The 12,603-nt window shown below is 48.6% G+C and overlaps 1 protein-coding gene across 3 annotated transcripts; it reads left to right on the forward strand.

The window, feature by feature from the left end:
- Window positions 1–3,775: 3,775 nt before the first annotated feature.
- On the forward strand, window positions 3,776–12,071 carry FTSJ1 (FtsJ RNA 2'-O-methyltransferase 1). 3 transcript variants are annotated; one of them, XM_082865379.1, is made up of 14 exons: window positions 3,776–3,794; window positions 3,876–4,016; window positions 5,577–5,735; window positions 6,011–6,080; window positions 6,179–6,269; window positions 6,612–6,690; window positions 8,140–8,192; window positions 8,278–8,331; window positions 8,418–8,520; window positions 8,623–8,706; window positions 9,407–9,510; window positions 9,600–9,797; window positions 10,014–10,055; window positions 11,591–12,071. In XM_082865379.1, the coding sequence occupies exons 3-13, from the start codon at window positions 5,615–5,617 to the stop codon at window positions 10,044–10,046; spliced, it is 990 nt and encodes a 329-aa protein (XP_082721505.1). In that variant the 5' UTR covers window positions 3,776–3,794; window positions 3,876–4,016; window positions 5,577–5,614; the 3' UTR covers window positions 10,047–10,055; window positions 11,591–12,071. The 3 variants fall into 3 exon arrangements, with proteins under 3 accessions (XP_082721505.1, XP_082721506.1, XP_082721507.1); XM_082865380.1 differs by having other exon boundaries at window positions 3,786–4,016; window positions 11,511–12,071; XM_082865381.1 differs by having other exon boundaries at window positions 3,786–4,016; window positions 9,413–9,510.
- Window positions 12,072–12,603: the final 532 nt, after the last annotated feature.

Genomic DNA, 12,603 nt, shown 5'->3' on the forward strand with positions numbered 1-12,603 from the left:
CACCCACGAGCATTACAAAGGAGACACATAAGCACCCAGGGAACACACACACACACAGCCCCATATAGATGAATTGCGCAAGCAGATGGGACCAACACACAGTTGTCAAAAAGGAAACACACGAGTTGGATAGGCAGCGATAGACACAAGACACAACCAGGCAAGTAACATAGTAAGACACACGTGGAACTCACATACATGTGTTTGTTGCTGGGAACATGTACAGGTAGCTGAGATACCCTCAGGGTATTCATACACAGGTGCGCGGGCACAAGCCAGCGGGTGCACACACACACACCACTCCACCGTCTATCCCGGCCTACTCCGTGTCTCTCGTCTCTCTCCTCTTCCCCCCTGAGAGCCATTAAACATCTGTGCTTCAGGCCAGCCAGGGAAAGAGACACCTGTCAGCAGAGGCCTTGGCCCAAATGACTAAGGGGCGGGGGACGGGGACTGGTTAGGCAGGTGTCTAGATTCCAAGAAAAGTTTGAAGTGTCCCATCCAAAGAACTAGTGAAACTTCAACAAAAAACAGATGCCCTCACCCACCACCTCCCAGAACAGCTTCCTCCTCTGATCATTGTCCTCCCCTCCGAGGGCCAGCCCTGCCCTCCAACATTGCCCAGCACAAGGCCACCTGGGCACACAGCTGGAGGTCAATGAATGCTACTTATCAAGTGTCATATTATCATCATTATTTTTATTTCTGCCGAGTGAACTCTTCTAGGGGAGGGGCAAACCTTCATCCAGCTCTGCACCCCATAGCTCAGCTAAGTTTCAGGGCATTGCAAATAGCAGGTGTTCCACATATGCTGGTAGGAGGAAAAACAAAGGGAAAGTGAAATCTGGCTGCAGAGGCAGCCTGCTTTAGAAGGAACAGATGTCTTTAAGCTTGACCGAGGCCTTGAGGCCGTGCCAGGGATAAGAACGCTTTGTTCGTTCATCAAAGTAGGGCCCTTTCTCAGGGTCATTTAAGGCTTTTGTTGGTTCATTAAAGCAGACCCTCGTGGGACACTTGGGATTCCTATCGAATCTATTAAAAGTGAGTTTAGGATCTCGTCAGTTCTTCTAAGCAGACCCCTGCTTTTCATTAAAACACCACTCAGCAGTCTTCAGGGGAGGGAGCCACGGAGCAAAGCAGTTAACAACGCAAGCTTTCCCAGCTCTGCCACTTAGGAGCTGTGCGGCCAGGAGCAAGTTTCGAAACCTCACTGTTTCAACTTCCCACAGGGCTTACTACTGCCTAACTCAGGGTCATGGGGAAGATTGAATGAATTAATACAGGTGAAACGCTAAGAACAATGCTTGACATACAGTAATCGCTCAATAACATCTTTGTGAAAGGAATTAATGAACTCTTCTCTGCCAGTGAAGGCATCCCCCCACTGAGCTGGGTTTGGATTCTAATCTCTCCTTTCATGCAGGCTCCCCACGGATAACACTTCCGTCCCTCAAAGCAGCCCCTGGACGGCAAGGCTTTTTGAGTCAGTGTCTGGTCCCCTGCACCTGGACCACCCCCGTCTTTCCCTCACGTGGTAAGATGCCCTCCAGCACAGGGCCGGCCTGGCAGCTCCCCTCTCCTTGACCTTTTCAGGAGGCTGAGGGGAGGACACCTTTACACTCAGTGGGGTGCTGGGTGGGAGCTGCAGGCGGACACCCCACTTCGGGAAGAGCCTGGGGAGTTCAGAGCCTGGCTCCTGTCCCCCAATCCCCCCAGCCCTGCTGGAGGAAGCAAGTTTCTTTGCAAAAAATTAAACATCCTCTTTGTGAGAGGCAAGAAAACAGGAAGCATCCCACAGGGTGAACATGGGCCCCCAATGCCTGGCACCCCCTCCTCTCTGTGGAGCAGCGCCTGGTGGCTTGAACCCTTGCTTTCTCACACTTGCTCACCTCTGCAGGGGAGCCATGTTCCCACCACCCCCCACAATGCCCTTGAACTCCGCTGAGAAGCTCTGACTTCCTCCCTGGCTCTCCAGGGTCTCTGCGCGGCTGTCTACACCTCCTCCCAGGGCCCCACATAAATGCAGAGCACACCACTATGGAAAGAGTGAAGGAACAAAGCAACAAAAGGGTGAATTCAGCAAACATCTATTGAACACCACCTGTGTGCCGAGCCCTATTCTAGGCGCCAGGGAGGCAGCAGTGAACAAAACAACAGAAACCCCTGCCTAGCGAAGCTCACATTTCTAAGGAATGATGAATCTATCGTTCAGTTGTTTGAATACTCGCCAAGCTCATTCCCACTTCAGGGTCTTTGCACTTGGTGTTCCCTCTGCCTAGAATGCTCTTCCTCCAAATACTCCTAGGGTGTGCTCCCCTTCAGGTCTCAGCTCAAATGTCACCTCGTCAGAAAGCCTTCCCTGAACACACTGTCTAAAATAGCAATTCAATCCGTTACTCTCCAATCCTTTCACCCTCCTTTATTATCCTTCATAGCTTTTATCATCACCTGCCATAACATATTTATATACTTAATAGTATATTTCATTTAGTAGTTACTTTAGTAAGTAGATATGTATAGATACTAGCAGATTTATATATATATATCAGCATATACATTTATATAAGATATGTATATTTTATACATAAACTATACAAAAAAGCATAGATATATTTCCACATGAAATATTTATATTTATTTGCTAATATATAATTTATATACTAGTAAATATTAGACATCACTATATATTTCTATATCATCACATACGCAGTAAATGGCATATGTTTACACATAGAATATATATATATATATATTCTCCTTTGTCTCCTTTTCCTCATCTGTAAACTGGGGAAAACACAGCTATTATTAAAAATGAAATTATGTAAACTTATAATTAAATAAATTAGATTTTAAAAGGTGATACTCAAAACTCATCACTTCTTAATTATTGTTTTACTACATTTCATTATTTCTATGCTCCTGAGATCATTTATCCCTATTTTAATTGTACTGTAGAAATAATACACAATGGTGCACTAGTGCATCTCTTCCAAGACTCTGTGTTCGTGACTACACCTTGGTAAGTTGAAATTTGACAAGATGATAGTATGTAAACCATGGAAACTGGCAAATGTTAGAAATCAGGGCTTCCTCTCCCTCTCCACCTAAAGAGCTGATTGTTAACCATTTACCAGCACACCACTGAGAGCACTCAGAAGAGTGCCTGGCACATGGTAAACGCTGTAACAAATGTTTCCATTACTATATTTGCTTGTGCACTGGGTCGAGATGCACTCTTTTTTTCTAGGTCCGAGTTAAAAGTGTTTGAAGAACACAGAATTGCAGTGTGCGGAACTACACCTATTTAATCCTGCCAATGACTCTCTGTGGAGTCTGAACTACTTGTCATCCCCATTTTACAGAAGAAGAAACCGCAGGTCTGAGACGGTAACAGTCAGAAGGCGCTATCAGTTAGCGGAAGTGGGATTTGAAATTGCAGCCGAGGAGCTTCTGCGCGCTCGCGCACTTAATTAACGCACTCTCCTTCCTCTCAAATTCGCTACCCCAGAGGTGATTGCACTTCGCGGCGTGCGAAAAATAAATAGGTGCCGCCGCGCGCGTTGTATCTTGGGAAATGTAGTCCACAGGTTCAAGGAATACTATTGCACAAGAAGGGAGGGGCGGAGAGTACGTCGATTTTCGCCCTGTAACAAAATAACAAAGTCAGTTCTCGTGCCTCGCGACGTTTCAGCCATGCCGTGCGCGACTTTGGCGCTTTACTCGCGCCCGTTGCATGCTGGGAACGGCAGTTCGCCCGACCGGCTACGTCGACGCGAGATGGCGGAACTCACGTGGTACGTTCAGGTCTGGTCCCCGCTTGGCGCGAGCTACCGCGTTCCACGATGACAGGCTTTCCACGCTCTGGTTGCCCTTAGGCATGCGCGACAGACATTCGGATCAACTAGAATACAGACTGAAGCCCTACGACTTCTCACCGGTTTGCGCTCTCGCCGAGGCTCCGGCTGCTTGCGGACCGGCCTCCTTCGTTCCGCTTCTCCCCACTCCGAAAGTTTAAGGTAGGCCCTGGGGCGCGGAGGACTTGGGTCCCGGCCAAGACGGTTGAGGCATGCCTGCGCTGTCCCGCCGGTGAGGGAAGGAGGCAAGTTCGCCCTCGGCGCTGCAGCTGCGTAGTCCGGGCAGCTGGCACCAGGTAGGCTCCAGACCCAAGGTTTGTCTGGAGAAGGGGACCACTCATGCGGGATGGTCTGGGGGTGGGCGGGGGGGCGCAGAGGTCCAGATACCGGCGGAGCCGGTCTTGTGGTCCCAGTGGGGACTTGGGCTTTCAGGTAATGAGGAGGAGGGACCGGCGGTGTAGCCAGAGGGCTGTTAATGGGTGGGTGTGGAGGTTTGGTGGGCTGCGTGGGGGTAATAGAGGTCTGGTGGGAGTGTTATTGGGGAATCGGTGAGGGCTAAAAGGCGTGTTTTAGTCGATGTGTTCAAGGGGGCCAATGGGATGTGTTCGTTAATTAATGAGGGGATGGTAGAGTGGGCAACTAGAAGATAATGGGAGGTAGGTAGGAGTGTGATCCTTGAGGGACTGATGGAGGTATGATATTCAACGGGTTAAAGAGTGGTGGGGCATAGTGATTGAAAGGATAATGGTGCGGCCGTGGAGGGAATAATAGAGGCCGGTAAAAGTCATGATCAAGGAACTAATGGGAGTAGTGATCAAAGAAGAGAGAATGAGAGGCTGAAGGGGTGTTGTAATCAAAAGATTTTAGTGGGTGATGATGGTATGATCATTGAAGAATTAATAGGAGCAGAGTGAGCAAAGAGGGGGTAATAGTAAGCTGTTGGGTGTGATCATCAAGTGATTGTTGGGTGGGGATAAAGGTGGGCAGTGAGGGGAGAATGTGGAACTGATGTATGATTATCAGGGATTAACATGAATGTGTGGTAGTGAAGGGTTACAAGGGGCTAGTGGTGTGATCTATGAAGGATCAGTTGGAGGGCCAGGTTAATGGGGACTGATAAATCATAGTAATTGAGAGCTCGATGGGGGACTAATAGGCCATGATTCTCCAGGCATTAATGGGGGGGCGGTGATAAAGATGTAGTAATAAGGGAATTATTGGGGGCCTAATCACTTCAGGGGAGAGAGATTAAGGAGGTGGGGAGTGCAGTGAGGTAGTATGAGGATAATGGGGTGAAAGCAAGGGATTAATGGGGGGCTAGTAGAGCTATATGACTCTAGGGGCAATGAGGAGAGCTGGGAAGACAGTAAGATGTTATTGGGGGTAAGGTGGGCAGAGAAGGGTTGATAGTGGGGTTTAATATGTGGTGTGTGAGTGACAGCAGTGGGAGGTGGACAGGGTCAGTAATGGGTCATCTATGAGATACGGGTTGGGTTTGTGGGATCTTTGGGGGGGATCTGTGGGGTTAGTGATGGAGCCTGAGAGCTCAGTGGTGGGGTCCTTCAGGCTCAGTGAGGTCATTGGGGTTAGTGACTGGGCTCCAGCCTTCCCACCTGTTGAGTGAGCTGTCACATGGATCAGATGAGCCCGGTTTAGTTTTTGTGGTTTCGCTGCCCTGCAGAGGTAGGTGATGGCCCACTTACTGATATAGGGCGGCGTCAGCTTACTGTTGGCAGGTCCCTGGGCAAACAGTGTGTGAGATGGGACGGACGTCAAAGGATAAGCGGGATGTCTACTACCGCCTAGCCAAGGAGAATGGCTGGCGTGCCCGCAGTGCCTTCAAGCTGCTACAACTTGACGAGGAATTCCAACTCTTCCAAGGTCCCCACTTGGCGGGCGGGTCACGGGGGGATGGGGTGGGCAAAGGGAATAGACAAGTGGGCTAGGCCTACAGAGCTCCCTGTGGTAGGTGGGCTGACTTGGAGGGTCTATGGGGCAGGGGCCAGGCAGGAAGATGGGCAGGTATGTGAAAGGAGCTGGGCATCTAGGCAGCAGATAGATACGGGTGCTCCCCAGGGGAAAGGGGTGAACTTTGTAGGGTCCCAGGTTGGAGAGGTGGGTGCAGCTGACCACTACACCTTCCTGTGTGTGCTCAGGTGTGACGCGGGCAGTTGACCTGTGCGCGGCCCCGGGCAGCTGGAGCCAGGTGCTGAGCCAGAAGATTGGGTGAGTGTGGAGTCCCAGATGGGAGAGTGGGAGGGCAGGTTAGATGGAGGTTGGACCAGGAGTGATAACTGGGCTGACATGGACCATGTTGTCCACAGGGGCCAGGGGTCCGGCCACGTGGTGGCCGTGGACCTTCAGGCTATGGCTCCACTACCAGGTGTGTTACAGATCCAGGGGGATATCACCCAGGTGAGAGCATGGCTTGGGGTGTTGGGGTGTATCCTGGGCAAAGGCCCCCCAACCTGGGGGCTACGGCAAGTGGAAGAGAGAGAAAGACAAACAGACTGAGAAAGACAGACAGAGATGGAGTAACTGAGAGAACCCAAGAGAGTGTAACAGCAGAGAAACAGAGCCAGCCTGTCATCATCACAGAGAGACAGCAAAAAATGATCCCAGAGATGGAGCCTGGTCTTAGGCAAAGCCTGAGAATTTGGCTGACCCAGGGGCTGCGGGCCAGGGCCAAGGGCAGGTGGGGTTAGAGGGCTGTGGAGGGGGTGCTTTGGGGCCACTCATCCTCCCTCTTTTCCATAGCTGTCCACTGCCAAGGAGATCATCCAGCACTTTGAGGGCTGCCCCGCGGACCTAGTGGTGTGCGACGGGGCTCCTGATGGTAAACAGCAGGGATTGGGAGGCCAGGCGGGGGCCCTATGTGTGTCCTTCTCTGTATGTCCCGCCTCTGTTGGCTTCTTTTACTGCCTCTCCTCTCCACTGTCAGCTGTTCCTATATCTAGCAACTTCTCCCTACCTCTGTTTCCTATTCTCTGCCTCTGTCTTCTCCCTCCCTGTACTCTACCATTTGGGTTTTGTCCACCCTTTCATCTTCTTATTGCTCTTGTCCACCCTTTCATCTTCTTATTGCTCATCTCTCTGCAACTGTCCAATTCCATCTTAGTGTTCACTCTTTTTCTTTTTTTATTTTCAGTTAGTTAGCCATCCATCCATTCAGCACATTTACTGAGCACCTGTTGTGTGTCAGGCACTGTTGTACATGTTGGGAAAATATTTGTGAATAAAATTCTGCTAATCTCTGACCTTATAGAGCTGGTGTTCTAGTGGGAGCAGACAGAAGAGAAACAAGTGATTGAGCTATGTAGCCTGTCAAAAGGTGATAGGTACCATGGGGATGTCAATGAAAAGGAGAGGGAAGAGGGGAGTACCTGTAGGAATTTTAAATAAAGTTGGGAAGGCCTCATTGGCTTTAGCACAAAAACCTAAAGGAGTCAAGGGAATGGGCCAGGGGCACGTCTGGAGGAAGAACAATCCAGGTAAAGGAATTGGCCTATGCAAAGGCCCTGAGGTAGGAGGGTGCTTGGCATGTGTGAGGTATAGCGAGATCAGCGTGGCTGGATCGGAGTGAGTGAGCAGGAGAGTTGTAGGAGGTGAGAACAGATCCTTGTGTGGATCTTTCTGGGCCACAGTGGTGACTTTGGCTTCTTCGCTGAGATGAGAGCGTGGGGAAAACCATGAGAGGGTTGTGAGCAGAGGAGGGCCGTGCCTGACTTGGGTTGTGACAGGATCCCTCTGGCTGCTGTGAGCAGTGTGAGGGGTGAGACCTGGGGAGGGGAGGCCGCTGCAGTCGTCCAGGTGGAGTTGAGAAGATTTGCTAATGGCTTAAATGTGGGTGTGAGGAGAGAGTGGTGGGTGGGTGTGTGTCAAAGGTAACTCGAAGATTTTTGGCTTGAACAACTGGAAGGATCAGATGAGATGGGAAAGATGATGGGAGGAGCAGGTTTGGACAGGAAGATCGGGAGTTTGTTTTTGGATGTATTGAGTCTGAGATGTTCGTTCTGATCTGAGTCTGGAGTCAAGAGGAACAGTCTGGACTGGAGGTAGAAATGATGATAACAATATTCGCGCCTGAGGTGGTTTTGAGAATAAAAATGAGTGCCTAAGGGTTAGGAGCTCAGAGTACGCATCTAGTTGGCAGGTAGTATTTGCATGCAGAACCTTAGCAGTAAGAGAGCCTAGGAAATGTTTTTAGCTCTCTAACCTCTCTGGGAGGTTAGAACAGGAGCATAGCTAGACTGGAAGGCCCCCTAATGCTGTTCTCTTGATGCAGTAACCGGCCTCCATGATGTTGATGAGTATATGCAGGCCCAGCTCCTCCTAGCCGTGAGTAACCCTGGCTGCCCCTGCCTCAGTTTGGCCCCCTCCTGGCTGTCTCCACCTCAGCCTTAGCCATCTGTCCTGCCCACAGGCTCTGAATATTGCTACACATGTCTTGAAGCCAGGGGGCTGCTTTGTGGCCAAGGTAAGGCTCAGGGAACCTGGTAGGGGGTAGAGAGGGGTCTCCAAAGGTCATCCTCATGCCTTCATCTCTGCCTCCCCACCCTGCAGATCTTCCGAGGCCGGGATGTGACACTGATCTACAGTCAGCTGCGTGTCTTCTTCTCCACCGTGCTCTGTGCCAAGCCCAAGAGCAGCCGGAACTCCAGCATTGGTCAGTGGGGTGGAGGGGCCAGGCTGGGGGGTGCGCATCTCAGGGACCCATCCGCACGGGGTGGTGCTGGCAGTCGCCCCTCACTCCACCTTATCCCCACAGAGGCCTTTGCTGTCTGTAAGGGTTATGACCCCCCTGAGGGCTTCCTGCCGGACCTGACCAAACCCCTGCTGGACCACTCTTACGGTGAGAGCCAGAGCCCTGGGCCCCATCCCTGGGGAGAGTCTGTCCACCAATGGAATTTATGTCCCAGGAGGGCCCTCAGCCCCACCCCCTGGTGGAAACTCTGCACCTTAGGGGAATTCTGTCCCAAAAGGATCCTCAGCCCCATCCTCTGGAAATTCCACCCCCGTATGGATATTTTGTCCCAGGAGGATCTTTAACTCAGTGGCCTAGTGGTAACTCTTGGACCTGGTGAAAAGTCTGTCACAGGAGGATCCTGAGTCCTACCCCAAGGGAGACTCCACTTGTCTGCGGAGATTCTAGACTAAGAAGACTCAGTCACGCCCCAGGTGGAAACCCCACCCCTGTTTGGGAATGTCATCCTGTGAGGGCCTTCAGACTGGCCCCTAGAGGGAAAAAGCACAGAGCGGCTCTTGTGGCAGGCACACTTGAGTGCGACAAAGTCCAGACAGTATATGGCAGGTGGACATAAGTGCAGTCGGAGAAAAGTGGGTTGGGGGGGTGTGTGTTTTAGAACAGGTGATCATGGAGGGCTTCCCTGAGGAAGTGATCTGAACCAAATGAAAGATTTCTGGTAAAGGAGGGTAAGAGTAGCTGGTGGATACGTTGGGGAGGCCTCGGTACCCATCCTGGGTGCAGCCTGAGTCACGACTGTTCCCAGACACCCCAGCCCTGTCCTGCCTCATCTCTCCCTGCTTGTCAGATCCAGATTTCAACCAATTAGATGGTCCCACCCGCATCATTGTACCATTTGTGACCTGTGGGGACCTGAGTGCATATGATTCGGACCGCAGTTACCCACTGGATGTAAGCGCCCAGCCAACAGTGGGTGGATGGGGGGTGCTGTCCTAGGTTCCCAGGTCCTCACCACCCCCTGCCGATATGTGTCCCTGCAGCTAGAGGACGGCTCAGAATACAAGTATACTCCGCCCACGCAGCCCCCCATCTCACCACCATACCAGGAGGCCTGCACCTTGAAGAAGAAGGGGCGGCTGGCCAAGGAGATGCGCCCCCAGGACTGCCCCATCAGCACAGTGGACACGTTGCCCCAGTCCCTGGCCGCCCCACAGCGCCACACCCTGCTGGCCTCTGAGGTCTGGAAACACGGGCCCAGAGCCCTTAATGCCCTTTCTCTGTGCCCACAGTGACCCCCTCCTCGTGTGCCTCCTTCTGCCCCAAATCACATGGTTTCTGGGACAAACTTCTCTTCCCTGCCTCCCAATAGCTATAAAAGTCAATGGGTAAAACCAAGTACAGTGAACAGAAAAGTTTAGCCAAGTATCTGAGTCCCTTCTTTTTTTCTTGAGTAGGTGGAAGACAGTGAAATGAACTGTTCGCCTTAAGATGTTAAGGTAAATTTGCCTTTTTGTCTAAGAATTTGAGTAAATGGCACCTTTAAGAAAAAACTGAGTAAAATTTCACCTTTGAAATTTTTACATCAACTGGTAAGATTTCAGTCAGCAGACCTTTACTAAAACACCTGATCTTATGTGCCAGGAACTGCTTTAAGGATTTTACATATTGAGGTACTCAGTAAACATTTATTGAGCACATGCTGTGTGCTGGGCATTGTTCTAGGTTTGAAGATAGAGCAGGGAATAACACAGACAAATATCCTGGCCGTCAGAGCTTCTAGTTTGGGGAAGAGGTGATAAGCAGTAACACAGTCTAAATGCAGGAGTTTCCACCCACACATACACAAACTATTTATCTTGACCTCTCTATATATGTACGTACACACACACACACACACACACACACACACATACACATATATAAAATGTAAAAGTAATATGGGATATGAAGAAATTTTTAAAGCAGGGTAAAGAGGTCAAGAATTCTAGGAGGTGGCAGTTTGCAGTTTTTGAAAAGGTTATCATGGAAGGTCTCACTGAGGTAATGTTTGAGCAGAGACCTGAAGAAGATGAAGGAGGGAATCGTGTGTTTATCTAGGGGAAGAGCATTCCAGGGAGAGGAAATAGCAAATACAAAGGCCCTGAGGTGGAACCCTGCCTGGTATGTGAGGGAGCAGTGAGGAGCCAGTTTGCCTGGAACAGTCTGGGCTAAACCTATCAGTGCTGGAGGGCTTCGCACACTCAGGATACCACATTAGAGGACATCCCTGTCTGGCAATGGCTTTGCAGGTTATTCAGACCAAGTCTTCCATTAAAATAAGAAGTAAAAAAGACATCTTTAAAAAAATGAAATGGCAAATCACAATGGGAAGAGATATTTATAATCCCTATATATAGTATCCTTGATATTTAAAAAACTGCTATAAATCAGTAAGGAAAAGAAAATATGAGAATGGCCAGTAAGCACATGAAAAGCTGCTCATCAGGGAAATGCAGGCTAGAACTAAAAAGATTGACAATACTAAGCGTCTGGAAGGATGTGCAGCAGTTGGAACTCTTGAATACGCCCATGGCAGCATATAATGGTGTAGCCACTGGAAAATTGTTAGGCATTATCTGCTAAAGCTGCATGTGTGCCAGTTCCACTCCTAAGAAATGAGTACTAGAATGTTCCTAGCCAGCACTATTTGTAGTACCCCCAGACTAGATACAGCCCAAATATCCAATAGCTGTAGTATGGATCGTTAAATCCTGGTTTATTCGCAGTGGAGAACTACACATCAAAGAATGAACATTATATGTTTTATGCATTTTTCTGTGTGTTATGGTTCACAATGAAAGTAAAGGAAAAAACTTCAAAAAAATGTTAGTAGCTGAGCAAACAATGATTATAGTAGAAGACAGTGGGGAAACATATTTTGGTTTAAAACTTCCTTTTACTTTGACCTTTAGTTAGCTGGCAATCTGATAAGGACTCGGAAGCTGTTTGCTGTCAGGAAAACCAGAACTTGAGTTGATGAACTTGTTTTCAAATATCTCATCAACCGGTCCTGAACATACAAGCTCCGAGTGGGAACCTGCAGCAACCACCAGGAACACAGCGAGGAAAGAAACATCACGGAATGTCCGTCTGCACTGCAGAGGGGATTCTTGAGTGGGGTCTTGCCTCTTCTCTAAATCTTTCCAGCCGTGTCCTGATTATGTCCAGAATTTACCCTGAGAGCGGGGGTTCTTAACCTTGGTAGAAGTCAGGGTTATGTGTGGATTTGATGGAGGGATATATTACATCTTTATTTTCACTAAATATAACTGAAATTTTAGCTGTACCCCCGGATCTGAATGTTGGCGTCAAATCACAATAGTAAAAGCAGTGCCTGCAACTTCCACCAATACAGATCACAGTTACTTTTTTATGTTATGTTACAGTCATTGCAGGCATCTTAAAATATTGTTCACATTGGTCACTACTTTGAATAAGATCTTAAAATTTGATGTATTAATAAAAAAAGTTCATATAGCATCCCAATGTTGTTTCATTTTAACATGGTAACTATTTTTCTAGTTTTATTGAAATATAATTGATATAATGTGTAAGTTGAAAGTGTACAACATAATGATTTGATACATGTGTATATTGCAAGATGACTACCGCGGGTTTAATTAACATCTATCACCTCACATAGTTACAGTTTTTTTTCTTGTGATGGGAAGTTTTAAGATTTGCTCTCTTAGCAACTTTCAAATATACAATATAGTATTGATAAGTATAGTCACTATGCTGTATATTACATCCCCAGAACTTATTTATAACTAGAAGTGTTGTACCTTTTGACCACCTTCACCCATTTTTAGATTCCACATATAAGTGAGATCATACAGTATTTGTGTTTCTCTGACTAATTTCATTTAGCATAATACTTACCTCAGGGTCTGTCCACGTAGTCACAAATGGCGGGTTTCCTTTTTTATGGCTGAATAATATTCTATCATATGCATATACTGCATTTTCTTTATTCATTCATCTGTCAACAGATCCCTAGGTTGT

The sequence above is a fragment of the Leucopleurus acutus genome (assembly GCF_964270905.1).
Source record: "Leucopleurus acutus genome assembly, chromosome: X".
In the NCBI taxonomy this organism is placed as follows: Eukaryota; Metazoa; Chordata; class Mammalia; order Artiodactyla; family Delphinidae; genus Leucopleurus; species Leucopleurus acutus.